General features: G+C 39.5%; 1 protein-coding gene across 1 annotated transcript in view; it reads left to right on the forward strand.

Moving 5' to 3' along the window:
- The window catches only part of LOC132264945 (M-phase inducer phosphatase), a 40882-nt gene that overhangs the window by 2833 nt on the left and 20503 nt on the right, over positions 1-17546 (forward strand). The window contains exon 3 of the mRNA XM_059765294.1: positions 5142-5205. Within this exon, the coding sequence (XP_059621277.1) occupies positions 5142-5205 (64 nt within the window). The remainder of the gene's footprint in view (positions 1-5141; positions 5206-17546) is intronic.

Genomic DNA, 17546 nt, shown 5'->3' on the forward strand with positions numbered 1-17546 from the left:
GTAGCGAAACAAGAACGTTACGGAATAATTTCAACTAGAGAATTGTTATTCTCCGTGTTTACGTGATAATGCAGCGAGAGAGAAGGGGATTTGAGCTAAAATTAGATCTTTTATTATTCCTTCAGTTAGGGTTAAAAATCATCTCAAGTTTCTATCTCTCGACATTCGTTTGAAAATGCCTTCGTATGTCAGCGAGAGAGAGAGCTTCTTGCCTTGTGATAGCGCGATTGTGCGTGAAAATGATGCGGAAACGGCCTTCAATTTCCCTCGTGAGGACTTGCAGACGAGGTGGGTGAGCGTGAAAGGTGGCTTGTTGGTGAAAATGCTGCTTATGAATATGCGACATATGTGAATTCGGTTGACCCGTGCCACATTTCTATACCCCCGTAGATCATCCAAGCATGGCACTTTATTATTAAAACCGTGTAGGGTGAATAAACTAAAGTTCATTTAACTTTTTTCCATCCCTTGATTCATGTGTGAATTTCAAATATGGAATTAACACCCAAGAATTTCACTATTAATCATTGATGGCCTCTTTGTTGTTCGGATCGGATAACAAAGCATGTCGAATTAAATTGGATGATCAATGGGCGAAAATCAATGTGTTTTCAATTGAAAGGGTTAATATAACATGTGTGTGTGTGTTCCTTTTGTGCCTATAATGATTGGCTTATTAAAAATATAATTTCCACGCAGAAGATCGTTGTCGAAAAAGTGAGGATCTTTCGCAGGATTAAAAAAAAATCTCAACGCCCCTCCGTAGTTTATTACTAACTGATTTTCTTCTTCTTAAGGTTTTTACAAAATTTACGAATCTGCCAATTTTTATTGCTCAATATTTCACGAATTTTTTTTTTGGAAAAATTCCTCTCAAGCGAAGCAAAAGAGAGAAGGTAGAAAGGCAATTGATACTGGTGTGATTTGGCACCCTAATAGTGGCATAGGTAAATGTGCGTCTTGGAATCAACAATATATATAAAATTATAAGGCCCATAACTTGTCAATACTATTCAGTGAGGACTTTCTTCTCTGTTATTACTTCTGTCACGGGATTTAAGGGAGAGTTTTCAACATGGCAGTGATCAAGAGACCGTTATGAAAAGGCTCATAGTGGTATTATTATTACTAGAATATCCAATATATGATGAAGGAATCAATTTGAATATTTATAATAAGTCATCGAGACGAAGGACGAGATTTCTCCACCAAAAATTGATACTTGTGGGAAAGAATTTGAGTTTCATGTGATCTGCATTCGCTTGATCAGCTTCAGCTCTCATGGCGCGCAATATTTGGAACAACGACCCCAAAATACTGGTGGATTTAATTACCACCACACGAAATGGACTTTTCAGCTCTCTGCAGGTCCATTATCGCATCCCATGATCCTCTGATAAACTCGTTCTTTGCCTCCTTGTTGCGATGACGGTTGCAAAAAAGCGAATCTCATCTTCCAGAGTTGTCCAATAATTTGTGCGGTGAAATAGAAACACACACGTTCAAAATCTCATCATCGTCGTTGGGTTGAATAATTCCTGCATAAAATGAAGAATAGAGGCAAAGAAAAAAAAACACCCTGAAATGAGGAGAGTCGCTAAAATGTCATCCGAAAATTATCATATTGATGGCATGGAATTGGTAATTTAAATGCAAAAATACATTCATACAACACCTAGCGAATATCATATCATCTTGTGTGCCGCGCATTGCCGATGTTGGGGATACGTTGCAAAAATAGCAAATAACCATAATGATAAATCTCGACTGCGGGAAGAATATTCGCAAAAATGCCCCGTCTCGGGATCAATCAACTCCTAATACTAATGGCTTCTTGACTAGTTGGCTTCCTTGGTGGGGAAAGGAGGAAAAAAAATTCGCAAACTGTGCGAATTTTGTTGGAGACGTTTTGCAAATTTATAAACACACAGTCCCGCCTCACAACAATAGTGCATCCTGTTGGGATTTTTTCAGCTCATCTGAAGACACAACTCTGATATTTGAAAATTCAAACACACCCGTCAACATTCAACGTATCGATACTGTGATGTTGGCTAATGATAATCCACGGATCTGTCTTCCTTAATGCAGTGCGAAAATTAAGAAGATGTTGACCTGCATCTCATGAATAATTCATATGAAATATTTTACTCTTTTTTATTTGCTCTCTGTGATTTTTATGCGTTCGGAGCATGTTTGGCGCGGGAGCATAAAAAAGAGTTTATATTTATCAAGGCATATTCCTACTGACCGTTGAGGCATAACAGCATAGCAATGAGACAAAGTGATAAGTTGTGAGTATACATAATGAAAAAATGGCAATTGAGAGCTGAGTGAGTGTTGATAACACAATTTTGAGAGACTCTTATTATGTACAATAACTGACCGAATTAAGTATTTTCCTCCATTCATCATTCTCAACTGGTTTTTTGTTGTGCACTCTCGGCGGGATCGTTTCAACCCTCTTATCACAAAATAATAACATGTAATTGCAGAAAGATTGAATTTGTTGCAATTTCTACATGATAAGCGAGATGATCATTTTGTTTGAAAAGTGTCAAATTTGATTTTATATTACTTTTTATTGCAAATTTCGTTAATTTCAACCAAAACACACGATAATTAACTGTCGCAGCTTCCGAGGGAGTTTTCAGGAGGAACACAGAACACACACAGTGCACGATTTCTGTGATCAGTTGTGACTTCTCTCGGGCTTTCTGGGGTGATAATCTTCGAGCGTGCCATATGTTCGGGCCAGACACTCAGTGTGGGGTGAAATGTTCTTGCTTTCGTGACTGCTGGCGGAGGGTAAAACTGACTGTGAGTACTTTGGGCATAAAGAAATTGCGTTATGCAATGCCAAAGTGCATATTTGCACAGCAATTGCTCATTCTTAATTGATAAATTAGCATTTTTGCTGTACACACTCTCGCTATTATATGTAGTTTGTATATAATTAGGTTAATCATGAGCAATTCTTAGCACTCTTATTTTCATCAGTTTTGCGCTTTGTGTACGTCTTGCGATTGATAGAGAAACAGCAGTGAAAAAAGGAGTGATAAGTAAAAGTGCGTGTGTGTCTTTCGGGTTTTTACTTCTTCTCTCTCTCTCTCTTCTTCATCAGCAATTTTACATGTGCGTAGTGAATATATTCAAGTATAGAGCATTTCAATAATAACTGAAGAGCACGCGGTGACTCCCTTCGCATGAGGGAACAGAATAGACATCATAGATTGTGTTTAGGGTCTCAGTTCGATGCCCTTATGAGCACATGGGGAGTTACGCTATTTTTATACACTTCCATCAACTTTCTATGCAACTATGGGGTGTGTGCTCAATTTCATATGGCGCGTATTTTCGGAAAAATTGCACCTGGCTTCGAAAATTTGAGTATTGACTGCCTAAACCCCGCATAAAACCATACACACATACATATGTATGTATGTACAACCCTTGGCGGAAAAAGAACAATTGTATTATTGCATTATGCGATTTGGCTTAATTGTACATCCATCGTAATCACTGGCAGTCGTAGGCGATTGCAGAGAGAGAATACACAGTCGCAATAACGAGATTTATCCAGTGTGACGTGCCCCAAGAGTGCCCCCGAAGGAAGGGCCCGTGTCGAGGTGGGGAGATTAGTATCTCTCCCAGAAGTCCAGTAGGGCAAGGTGAAGTGGAAACGCCCTTGGTATATATATTTTGCTTGTATGCCTCGTGTTATGGATGTAATTTTGCGCCCAAAATCAATGGAGTCCGACGATGAATTTCCTCAATTATGTCGGGCGAGTTGGACAGAAGTCTTACATTTGTTGGCCACTGGTAAGAAGGGATCAAGTGCAGAAGGTCAAAGAGCGGAACACTATATAGCAAGTGTTTCCCGACTGTTACAGTCACTGGAGTGAGACTATTATGCTAACTATCCTGACCATGGACTCAGGGCTGCTGCCCTTATTGCACAATTTCCAGCAAAAGAGACACTTTTGCTGACAAAAAAAAACAAAGAAGAAGAAATTGATCTGCTCAGCATCAACTTAATCATCTTTCTCTTCCTGTACAATTGATGATTTTTTCTGCACATCCTAAAGATCACTTGGGTATATTCAAATGAGATGCAAATGATGTGTTGGAAGTGTGATCTTAGCGATATCTCTTGTCTCGTGCGCACGTGTTCGTCGAGTTTGCGAAAAAAGCCGTCTCAGCCTTGGAGGGAGGAAAAAATCTCAACTTCCTCTAGCTGGGCAGGAAGAAGGGCACGAACTGCTCTCCATTTACATAAACTGTTAGTGAGAATTTGGCGCAATACATGGAAGACTTTTTTCTTTCCTATTCATTGTTCAGAAAAATGTTCAAAAGACAGTAAAACGTACATTTTTGCTTAAGCACTGTGACGATGCTTCCGACTGTTCGGCTTCTTCGTCTCCTTCGATTCCTCTATGTTGGGGAAATATATATTAATTAAACACTTTTGCTTGAAATAATTGTCAGTTTATTACTGCGCTGTGGTCAATCAAATCCGTTGGGAAGACTGTTGAGGTGGAATATTGTATTGAATTGGAGAGGTGAAGTCATTAAACCCGAAGGAGATAGCTAGCTAGCACTCCACCCTTTCACGCAGCACGTGTGCAGTCTTCCTTGTGCGCAATCACTTGCCGATGGAGGCGCGTGTAACCTACATTATAGCTCAAGATTCGACGCAATAAGCAAACAATGGGGGCTCAAACAGTTGGGAATTCATTTCCTCTAAACTGATTTTCTTTTTCTGTGCAACTCTTCTGTTTGCAGAAGCGATAGTTAACCCTTGATGATTGCATTTGAAGTCTATCTTGATCATTCATACACAAAACCTGACAAGGATATTTAAGACAATCAAAGCGTTTAGCACAAAAATGTGTCTAAGAAAATAAGCCTTATCACGTGGAAAACGTTATGCCACTTCCGTTTTCAGCAACCGTTCAACATTTTATTTGTATTTGTATTAAACATTTGTAAAATAAAATTGTACATAGGCTCATGGTGTGATAAAGTACACTTGAAGAATAATAAAATCTTTGATTACTCATATTTGTTGAGCAAATATTTAATTGCACATGGAATATGTTGTGTTCCCCTTGTCACTAATGACTTTCTGTATCTTCCAGATCTCATTCCAACGGCGGACAGTGGAATCTCTAACAGCTACCAATCCGAGGAGAAATCTACTGGGTAAGACAATGATGTCCTTTATCATGTGCGCACCACAATAACGGTTGTCTAATCATGAGCGAAATCACTTCCTTCTCACTGTGCCTCTGACTGCGGTGGTCTCTCCGTGGCGGCATTCAAAAAGAGCATTTTGAGTATAAATACTCTAATCCTTTACTTTTTTTTCCTCCTCTACCGTCAGTGCAAAAATTTTCTCTATTCACCTATTCAGCATGAGTGATTATTATCACCTGCTTCAGTTTGAAATGGATGTTTTTCTCGCAGATGAAGGTTTATTTATGTGCAGAAATGAGGAAAAAATCAATTCTCCTGGCTCAGCATCACAAAGGGGAACCCCTACAATCTTGGAATTCACTTGATGCTGTCCTGTGGGATGGTTTCTCTCCTGTCTTGCCTCGTTTTTTTGCCCACACATAGCTAAATACGGTCTTTCTGCCGCACTTGCATATAATGCCTGACTACCATTAATTTTGGCGCGAAATTCCTTCTCCCACAGCCTCTCATTCTGTCTTCTCTGAGGATTTTTATAAGCAGGAATAGTTATCGAATTTCCTACGCATTCACATAATGTGAAAAAAAAACTATGTGCCTCTGGGGGCAAAATTTCTGGAAACAAGACAAGTAATCTTAATGAATGTTTACACCGCTTGCAGAGTGGTTTAATTCATAAATTAGGGATATTGATGGCCAAAAGTGCCTGATTGAGGACAGTGTGTGGTAAGGCATGGCGCCAATAATGGCGAGAAAGGGCGCTGCTGTGGAGTGTTGTGGCAAAAGAAAGGCGGAAATTGCGCCAAAACTGTTGTTTATTTTAGCGCCAAAACAGACAATACATAAACATCTATGTACTCCTTTTCTCCTTCCATTCCACTTGATCCAGGAATTCCTGCCTCTCTCGTGCACCCAGCCCATGTCCAATGCCATCAGACAAATAAGAATCGGCATCCTTGCCTTTGATACACGAGCCTTTCAATTCGTTTGTGCCATGTAGGAGCATTTTGTATGCGAGGTTTACCAAGAAATCCCTCACACTCCAATGCAATGGCAGAGAATAAAATAAAAATGTATATATGAAGTGTGGGACTATTAAAAAAAAACAACATCACAAATTACATTCTCGACACCGACCACTTCTCCCAAGTCATTCATAATATGCTGTGTGGGAGTGAAATGGGATTTTCCCATCAGATTCCATACAATATATAAATACAAGACAGGACCTTATAAGTTTGCTTCCTTTCCTCCGGGGCAGAAGCTATTTTGCACATTCTTCAAGTGCCATTTTTCTGGCCAACAAGAAAGTGAGGAGGATATTATTGCTTGAGGTTGTTTGGAGAAAATTGAAAACATATGAGAGTTATTCAGTCCGTTTTCCTTCTCACTTCTCCTGTGAAGTCCCTGATTGAGGGATTGCTCTCTTGTGGTGATTCTCATACTAGTTTCGCGCCAAAAAATCGCTTGAGCGTCAAATGTGTGGTCCAGCCAAATTCCTTCTGATGCCCTTTTCAGACGCCCAGAGGCATTTTCCATTTTTTGGAAATCGAACGTGCTGGTGACAATAATAATCCCTTTCGATAAATACCTTCTGGCATTCCATTGAGGAATGTCCTCGAGGGTATTTACTGTCCAATTTGGCCACTAAATTTGCAGATATGAATGAGAAATATTATCACACGTGCTGAAAATTGCACTTCTCTCTTGAGGAACTCTATTTCGTGCACAGTTCTGTCTCTAAGAGATGTTTTCACGACAAAGAATCTATTGAAATATGTTTGTTTTCAATTCACTTCGACTTGGGCATTTGAAGATGCTGGCTAGTTCCTCAGGCTGTCTTTCTCCCCAATGGAAACTCGTTCTCATCTATGGGAGAGCAAGTTATTTGATTAGTTGAAGAGACTTGTCGTGGTTATTTGAAGTGCCCTGTGCACTTGTTCTTGCGTTTGTTGACGCATATTCCTCTTTTTTCTGTAAATATTCTGTTAATGTTCAATCCTCTCGCGCTTTAGACATTCTTCGTGGGACATTGTACGCGCTACAAAGTTACAAAATGCACGGGTAAAAGGGAAGCATTGACTCTCTCTTGAGTGACCGTGTGCAAGAAATTGCAATTATGGTGTCTTGTGGGGTGCTGCAGTGCCTTCATGGGCCCAGAGAGATGATTGCTGGTTCATTGACCATCTCTCAAAAATTCAGCTTCCACCGTTTGGCGCTTGACTTTTCCAGTATAACCTGATTATAATTGAATGGTAAAAACTGACAGATCTTAACCACAAGTTGTGTATTCGTCAGGAGGCCAGCAATTTCCGACCGTACCATTTATTTTTCGTTATTTGTTGTGGAATAGTTTACCCCGTGATTTTCTTTCATTATTCTAAATGATTTTCACAAAACTGATTAAGGCCGAGGCATCGAGAATGGGTATAGTTATTAGTAGGAATGCCCATTGAAGTCGCAACAACAAAAGGATTTTCTCAGAATATCTTCAAGTGAAGAAAAGAGAATTCCACACCTATCATTTCTTCTATATATAATGCATCAACAACAAAAAAGCGACCATTGAAATTGAGAAAATAAGAAACTCGTGCTATTGGCAAGCTAACAAAGTTTGTGTTGAAATGCGAAATGAGAAATTGGAAGGAAGAATTGTGTGTGTGAGGAAAAGGGGTGAAATGCTGACCAGAAAGACAGAATGACAATGTCTATTGACGATCCATTGAATAGACATATTGCGGTTGTCTTTCACATCCTGAAAGAAGCCATTTGAAATTACATTACCCACTGTCCGATTGACGGTTCGATGAGGTGGCAAAATTCTTTCGAAAAGTGCCTTGAATGGTGCATGTGTAAAAACGTCTTCTAATGTGTGATCAGCTGCTGATAAAAAATTCTTCCTGCGGTTTATCAAACGGTAGACACGCCGAATTAATATGTGAAATTCCGTTCTGAATTGCCTATCGTTGATTTTTGATATGAATCGAGCCTTTATGTGACGACAGCTGGTGGTTCATTTAAATTCCAGCCAGAGATTTGGCAAGGGAATTTCGGGGAAGAATGTATATTATTATTGGCTGAGAATTTCAGTGTTATCCAATTTTCTACCAGCATCTGAATTACGAACGCCTCAAACACAGACGTTTCAATCACTGTGAATAATTTCCCATGCGCCCCACTGTATGGATAAATTAATCTAATAGAGTCTCAATGTATTCATAATTTGAGAATATTAACATCTCAATTTACAATGTGTAATTCAATATGGAAAAGCAATGAAAGTTCCCTCTTTTTCTGTGACAATTTCTCCGTATCTTAAACCTTTCCTTGAGGCTATTCAACTAGTCCTTCAACTGACCAAATATTTTCTGGCCACGACCTGAAAACCAAAATCCCTCACAGTCGTCAGCCCTTTTTTTCCTGGTCAACTACTTAATATACTTGATGAATTATAGGGCCAATTTGTTGACCCATGTAAATTCGGCCAATATGTACTCAAAGCCTCGGGATTTCGTGTCCGACCATTTCCCTTCATACAATGTATTATTCAAATAGCGTGTGATTGAGAGAATCACATTGAACGATGGGTGCAACAACCCTCTTCTTATCAGAGGTAGTCTTTGAATTAAAATTTTTGGATATGTGTTCCGTACAAAGTCGATAAAAAGTCAAATTCATTCATGAAAATTATATTGTTGATATTACTTATCATGAGAATTTACCACAAAAAAAGGAAGAAGTTCAAACATGTGAAAAATGTTCAGGTTCAGGCTTTTCTTCGTCTATTTGACATCCACATTGTAGAATTTCCAATGTTCTTGTGCTTGAGTGTTAGACACAGAAAAAAGCGTTGCAATTGATTTCACGGGTGTATTTTTCTTGAATTGCCAAATGTCTTCCTCAACAGGCGATTCATTGAATTGTAAATCAATCACACGAATTGTTAGCACACATTATTAGATGAATCTCCAATGCTAATGAGCTATATTTATTATTTTTTTGCTCAACATTATGTAGTACATTTAGCGTACATTTTATCGAATGATGAGCCGTGCCTAATTGCTAAAGAGATAAATTGGAATTTATGATCAATCAGAACTCTCGCCATTTATGTATTTATGAGGCAGAGAAGGCAGATTGAATAAGATAAAACCAATACGCACGTGAGACAGGAAAATGATGAATCATTAATATATTTATTTCTCCTCTATTGAGGCGGGTTTTGTTGATTTTTTCATGGGCTCAAGAGTGGAGAAGAGCTCAAGATTTCTCTAATTCGATCTACAAATAGAACTCAACAATGGTCTTCATGGGAAATCGTGCGAGTGTCTCAAGATCTTGTGGGCCTTTTGCGTGAAATAACCAGTTCTGTGGACCAGCTTTTCAAAGAAATGACTGTTATAATTATATAGCAATAAACATTCTTGGGTAAAAGTTGGTTTTCACAAATTATTTCGTAGGGCTTTTGCCTAAATTGTTAATTGTTTGGCACTGAAATAAGGAGATTGTCTGTTGAATATCGTGTGTCCTTTGAGGAGCGCAGAAAAGAGAAGTGAAACAGTACTTTTTTCTCTAAAATTGCAGACTCCAAAGAATGACTGGAAATGTGAGAAGTGATTGAGAGTCAATGGGACACTCGCACAGTCGGAAAATATCCGGTCAGCTGGCTGTACTTATTCTTGTAATCTTTTGTGTTGTGCTGCATTTTCTCGGAAAATTAACTTCAACTTCCTCCATTCAGTCTATAGTCGAAAACATATCGTACACAGCGAAGCATCGTTGCTTGAATATATGGTCAGCAGCATAGCTTTATGGTTTTCCAGGCGGTCTTCCACCCTAATTAATTTATTGGGCGAAGATCAGACACGAATTTCATTTTCGATGAACAACATGAGAGGGAGAAAGAGATTTAGTAATCACTTTAATGCGTTCCTTAATCACTGAGAAATTTGAAGCGAGTTGATCCGTGAGAAACTTTTTGTCGGGCGGACAGCGAGACATTCATTGGGGATTATTATCTCTCCCGCATGGACACGGACACAGAACCTGTTTATTATTCAAATCGCGGAATAAAATAGATTTTATTCAAATGCCCAGGAGGTTAAAGTGTCTGGGCAGAATCACATCCCAGTGAATAATGTGATTGAAGTAAAAGTGGAGAGCGCGCGCTTTTTAAACAAACCGTTGCGAATCTGACCAGACGCTTGAACTAGTTCCGCGATTTTTGCAAATTCGCTATCGATCCCTACATTTGCTGAATTCTTGGACATTGCCAAAACGGGTTTCTCTGCATCCGTCACAGTTGCTGTGAATGTCGCGGCGAAGGCCTATTTTGAGATGCTTTTTCCCCATCGAGACGAGTGTAGAAGAGCAATTCGGGGGTGATTTTACACTCAATCCTTTGTTTTGAACTCACGATCATTAACTGATTTTCTCCAATTTCATATTTAATTCTCTCAGTAATGTGAGACTTAGGGTTTTTGAGAAAATTATAAGAAGTGTTGTTGAGATCAAACGATCACTTATGAGGAGTAATAATAGGCTTTCCGTGTGAGATGTTTCTCGGGGGATCTCCATCATAATGAAGGAGTGTGGTTGTTTTCTAAAAGAAATATCTCGCCATTTGGTGCCAAGTATTTATACGTCTCAAGATTTTGATTTAAAATTAACGACTTGACTATGGGTTTTTTTATTAGGACTCTTCTAGACATATCTCTATGTAATATCTTATGAGAAACATTATGAGGGCAATTTTTTATGTCAGTCAGCAATGGAGAAGCTCGCGAGGCTCCCCATTTGCAATGGGACACGTAGAATTTTCGTGAGAGGTGAGTTGGTGTGTATGTTTTTCATCTCCATTTCACCTCCCGGTGGAGGCTGAGGCTTTTCAGTTGGTGAAGCCGTTCCGCGGTGGTGTCCCACTGGAATGCGATCGAAGGTTGATGACACGGCGAGAATGGGCATGCGAGTGTTCTTCAAGGAGAAGAATACCCACCACTGCTCACGAGCGAAGGAGAAAAAATAATATTCCTCTCCGCGGCCAAAGTATATAATTCTTCGCTCTCGAACCAGGAAAAACTGAGTGGTTGTTTTATCTCAGGCACAAGAGTTTATGTATCGCCGTATATTATCTTTCCACGAGTATGCCTCGGAAGGTGCGCGATTGAAGGAACGCCGAGGCCCAGAGAGAGAGCCACAAAAGGTCCGTAGGTGATGAGGTGTGGTGGTGGTGGAGCTCGCGATGTCGGTTACATAATTACCGGACCCGGCTTTTGTTTAGGCCTCCGATCATGGGCGAACGGTGGTGAGTCGCGAGATATGTTTTGATGATGCCAACGGTGGAGGAACAATAAATGTACCCACGGTGGATGGAGGCATCTGAAGAAAAGTAATAATAAAAGCATCACGACTTTGATGCGGTGTGCCCGTTGAGATTTTTCGATTATACTCCTTTTTCGTGTTCCACTGTCGTGGAGAGAAGATCCCAAAAACATTCCCATATATTCCATCTCTCCTGCGCGAGGAGAGGCTCTCTGGGCTGTGGCCCAACCTCAATTTTTCTTACACTCTCCTGTGGATTTTATTTCCATTTCAATGTCTTTTCAATGATGACTGATAGAATACCAGAGTCACATGTATAAAGAACTCCAGACCACTTTGTCTCCTTTGTTCGGGCACACATGAGGAAGATTTTTTTCCACGAGAGAAAGGGTCATACAGCAACTACACATGGGTATGTTTTATGTGGCAAAGACACCATTATGTATAAACATATCTTCACGTAAATTTATTTTGTACAACTCCAAAGGTAGGGTAGGGCGATTCGGTTGAAGGAATCACTGGAAAATAGTGGTAATGATGTTGGGTCTTTTGCATAAAAAGCCAAACAATACATCGCCCAGAGTCCGTCTGAGATATGTTCAATTCTTCCGACACCTTAAGACCCCAACAGACACATAAGATCACCTCAATTCGCCTTAGAATGTTGATGGGCACCTTATTTACCATAAAATTTCCTCCATTGTCCTTTCTCAGGAGGTGGATTTTAATAGAAAATCAGTGATAGAAGGAGCGTTGAAAATCCTATTAACTTCTATCTCACACATTAGAAGACGGGTTTAATGCCAGAGAATAAATCAATTCAAAATTCCCGCAGTCGAAATGTATTATTTATTTAATCAAAATATATTTGTCTGCAGAGAATACTCAGGCCCTTTCTTAACATTTTGTAGTTTTTTGTGTGGAGTAGAATCGATCGTCTGGTGGCTGGACAAGGAATATTTATGATATTCGACTATTTAATATTTTAGGCATATTAAAGATTTTGTATTTATCGCTAAAAATGTGCATTTGAGTTAAATCAACAGGCTTTATTGGTCATAAAGTATAGAATTACAAAGTCAGGATTTATACATAATCTTAATAATGTGCATTAGATGGGTAAAAACGACCTTCAACATCAAAGTAAGGTTTTGTAGAAATTTTTCCTTCTAATTGCATATCATAAAGTAATTTGGGAATTGCTCAGAAGTTTCTTAAATGTGTGGTCAGAGGGTTTTGGAGTTGAAGATTGCTTGAAATTCTTGAAATAAGAAAAGAAATTTACCGCTTTGTTGCAGCTTCCCAAGTGTTCGCGCTCTAAACAAAAGTTATGTAGAGAATGAAATTCAATTCAATGTTTACTTGCTGATAAGGTCTTTTTCCTCCAAAACGCTCAGCATTTGAATATAACGAAGAGAATTGAAGTGGAAAAAACCCGTGTGATCTTTCAACACTTGAACACGAAGGAGCCACACACGTGTTGCTGTGAAAGAGGATAGAGTTTATTAAGTAATTATGATGCTAAATGTGTGGGAAAAGTATAAAAAATGCTGAGAGGATATCTGAAAAATCAAACATATGCATCGATGTGGAAGGAAACCCTTTTGAGCGAGAGAAATCTTTTTGTTTCTCTCTTCGGTGGTATAATTTTTTCACAGTGCGCACTATCAATCTTTGTGTTTAATAACATTCAAAATTACTTTATCACCTCACAAAGTGCCGCCCTTCGCATTCCAGTTGTGTAATTTATTGGACTTTCGAGGGAACTGTCTCAGAGGGATGCCATCCAACTGGGTCCAATGTATGGCGAGAAGCAGCGTAATTTTCGTTTCACAGTCTCTTTACGGTTATCAGAGATCTGTTGAGGAGTGTCTCTGGATTCTGTCTCGGTGATGATTGAGCTCTATTGTCCGTATGAAAATCATTGGTTTTCTCAGTGAGACCACCCTGTGGCCCGTACATAATGTAGCATTCTCTCATCCTTATCTCGGATACATTTATATGAGATCGACACGTTTCTGAAGTGTGGACTACCTTCTTGGCTTCTTTTGTGTCTGTGTGTGTGTATTTGTTCCAAAATCTGAATTCGAGGAAACTCCTCAATATTATAAGTGCACACAAAAAGTCTCTTCGAGACGAAAGAAAAGCATTCCTCCAAGGACCTGTTGGGCACTCCCTCACAAAGGTCCACAAAGGCATTTCTTACCACCAGTTTCGAGAGTAAATCAATCAAAATTGCAACAGATATTTATGTGATTTAAATTGCCGAAGCGAAAATGGCTTTTGGGAAGCTATTGTGGAGGCATTAAATTTGCTGATAAGATGTTTCTCACTCCTGTTGATCTCACAATTCTGGTAAATGATTCCTGATAAAACCACTGCGGAGCCGGTCGATGGATGTTTGCTGAAAACTGGTCTTCTATATGTACAGTGGCATTTTCCCGCCTAAACAACTATGTATATTCCTCCGGAGAGTGGCACATAATCTTCCATGGGATTGGTGTGCGTTGAAGACAGTGATTCAGCTTGAGTGGCGGGAAAACGGAGGCCAAACCCAAGATGGGGTGATTTTTCAGGCCATCCGCTCTGGAAATATTGGCCTGCGCGATATACCGAAGAGTGAAAAACTCGAGTGTTCCCAGGAAATTACCTCACGCAGACCTCTTGAGGTCTCTCATTGTGAAAATCTTATTAATAATTCATCGGGAATAGATCGGTTGATTTCTCTCTCTCTGTCTCTCTTTCTGTATATTTTTAATGAATGGAGTATTTTTTTATCAATGGCCACCACATAGCAAAAGTGAAAACTGGAATACTTGTCATTGAAAGAAAAAAAAACTCCAATGATACATAAACAGACGTGATATGTAATCATGAGAGTCTTGCATAAATTAGCGCCACATACTCGGCCTATACATAGCGAAAACATTCTTGAACATCTTATTTTTGAAACTGTCGCCGCTGATAAATCTGCGGGTGTCTCTAGAATCATTGATCCTCATTATTTTCTGGTGATATTTCACCGGTCGATAAGACTTTAGGAAGATCAGTGGATTGGAATGAAAATTCCGTTGAATTGACGCATGATAATGTAACCCTGCTGTTCTCTTATCGCTTGACTCCCTGCCATTCGAATCCCAACATCTTTTCTTCCGTTGACGCCCTGGCTTGGGCGCGAAAATGCACAGATACATGCTTGGGACTTTTTATGCTCGCCATCAAGTCGATGTTGGTTGAAATTCTTTTCTTTCTCTCTGCAAATCTCCTTTCCACTGCTTTGACCGCCAAGATGCCGGTTCTGGTTTTTCTGCCACTCTTCTCAAGTTCTTACAAGACTCGCACATATGCAGTCCAGTTGAATTTGTGGTGGAGCCGGCATACGTTGGCCCATCGCAGGGAGGAAGGAGTGAGAGAGAAATCCCAAAGTGTCATATGTATGCACATATAGTATATGGCCCAGTGTTGGCATCTCATGGGCTTTCTTCTCCAATTACGGCCGATTGGTGTGAGTGAAATGGCAAATGTTGTGGCCTTTTAAAAATGTCTAACCGACAATTCTGGCAATTTCTTGGGCATTTAAATTTCGTACTGTGCAACTTTCGCTGTGCGTTCGGCTGTGATTTTTTTTCTGCTACAACGCCAAAACGCCTTATCAACCCTTTTTGCTGTGTAAATGTTTAAATTGAATTCAACAGTATCTCATGTATGATTTCCCACCATAATATCGCTTGGAGAGAGGAAGACGTGTTTATTATTCTATTCCTCAAATGTGTTCAGAGAATTGCTTATGAAAATAAACACGTTGGTACAGTATGTCACAAAATTACATAAGAAATGTATATGATTTCGTGAATTCCCTGGGACGACATGGAGAACCAATAACTTACACAAAGTGGGGTCTTCTTCCATGAATGAAGATTGCTATGGCACCAAAATTTGCAAATATTTACACCATTTATTGTCAGTTGATGATCTTTTATTAAAGTGTGAAAAAAATATGTGCGATCTCCCACGATCATTCCTGCAGATGTTTATACGAGACATGTTTTTAATGATGCCTGGAGATGTCTTGAATGCTCAGCATCTCGCTGGTGGGCGTTAACGGCTTTATCGCGGAAAAGTCACTTTTGTTCTTATGTACTTGCTCTTCTGTAATCTTCCTTCCTGTGCGCTTACACTTATCACAATATGCTTACGATGCTTACTTTTTGAGGCGCACTATATAGCAAATACTGTATGCTGTATGAGTGCAGCATTATTTTATATACACCGTTCAAGATGATCGAGCTCGGAATGCTATATGTAGTGAGGCAAAGGGAGAGATCACGCATACAAGTGACTGGGAGTTGGGGCGAGTAACGATCACAGATTTTTGCACATTCATAATGTGGAGAGACGGTTAAAAACGATCATCGTGAGTTGCTGCTGGGACAGGTTCTTCGTGAGGTTTTCGCAGAAAGTTCAACATAATTTAGTAAGATTGCAGTTGCTGTCAATTTTACATAGGAATTATCATTCTTTTTTTTAAATCTGTACATTAATAATCACGTAAGAAAAATGTGTAGCAATTAGAAATCGCTTTCTTTGACTTCTTAAAAAAAAGCACTGGATCTTATCAGTCCTTTGCTAAAATGACATTAATTTGCACAAATGATCCCAAATTGATCATTTTGTCCATGATTTGCCGCCTACTTGGCAACCAAAGTGCTTTCTAATAGCAATCGAGAAACAGGTTCAGTGAATTGGCGCGAAAATTCTTGTGGTTGGCGTCTCTCCACTACACATATAAAGCATAATCTCTAAACTTTCCTATACACAACAGAGTCGATATAGCCGGCAGTGTTTGCCAACAAGAATCACCCCATAAAAATTTCAAATCGATAAAATATGCCATTTTTTCACTGTTGTCCAAATTACTTCAATTATTTTGCGCACACTTGAGGATATTGGTTAGTAATAAAACAGTGGGATACAAATTCCAGTCTTCTCGCTGCTCACACGAATTTTTATGTACAAAGAGAGTCTCCAAACTTGCCGCACCGTGTGGAGCAAGAAAAAACGTTCGTGGGGCGAAAAAAAGACCCCATATAAGACTATAAAATTGGAGTGTAAGCACAATTTCTCGTTTGAATGGCATTAAATGGGATTGCTGATCGTTGGCGGCAAGAGTGATGAGACTGGACTTGAAGTCATTTGACAATGTCTTAAAACTTTTATGGATTTATATACAAATTGAAATCCTATTTACAAGAGTCGCCGAGATTAGATTTTTTTTATTTGTCAATAAGGATTATGTTGGGAATGTGTTTTTTGTGAGGGTTTCAATCATTTGACAAAAATTTTGTCATTTTCCTCCCAATGATCTCATTTGCAGCAATTTTACAAGTTAATAAATCACTCGTGTTTCAGCCCCAGAATCTCTCTGCCGTCAGTGGCGAGGGAATTGAGGGCAATCTCTGACTCTGGCTGATGTGGTGGTCTTTGGAAGAGCGCTGAAAAAACTCTCCTATTGATGCCCGGCTTTTCGTCTCCTATACTCGCATGTTGGTGTAGAAGGAAGCCAAATTTTACCGCCAAAAAAGTGGTCAATTGATATTTGATCTCTTTATCCCTTTTCCCAGTAACTTTCCATACACGGTTGACATAGCAGGACTGCTTTTTGTTACACCTAAAATATGCATTCCATCGAAACTGGACACTTGAGATGATTTGAGGATATTTACTTACGGTTCTTCTCCTGTTTTATTATTCTCTCTTTTTGTCGACTGATGGTCGTTCAATAGCGGAAGTGCAGGAACGGAACTCACGCAAGATCACTTTACACTGTGGATGTCCTGCGCGCAGGACGGTTATCTTGACATCTCGAGACTTGTCGCGAGAGGAAGGAACTCTCTAATCCTAGGATGTCTATGTTCTGATTAAGTCGTAAGGCGGCGAAAAAAATCTGTATGCGTCGCGTAAACCACATAAATCACCAACTTCCCGCCAAAACACATGTCCCGCCATTTCAATGATGAGAATTTTAATCT

The sequence above is a fragment of the Phlebotomus argentipes genome, unplaced genomic scaffold (genome assembly GCF_947086385.1).
Source record: "Phlebotomus argentipes unplaced genomic scaffold, Phlebotomus argentipes genome assembly contig_2, whole genome shotgun sequence".
NCBI lineage: Eukaryota > Metazoa > Arthropoda > Insecta > Diptera > Psychodidae > Phlebotomus > Phlebotomus argentipes.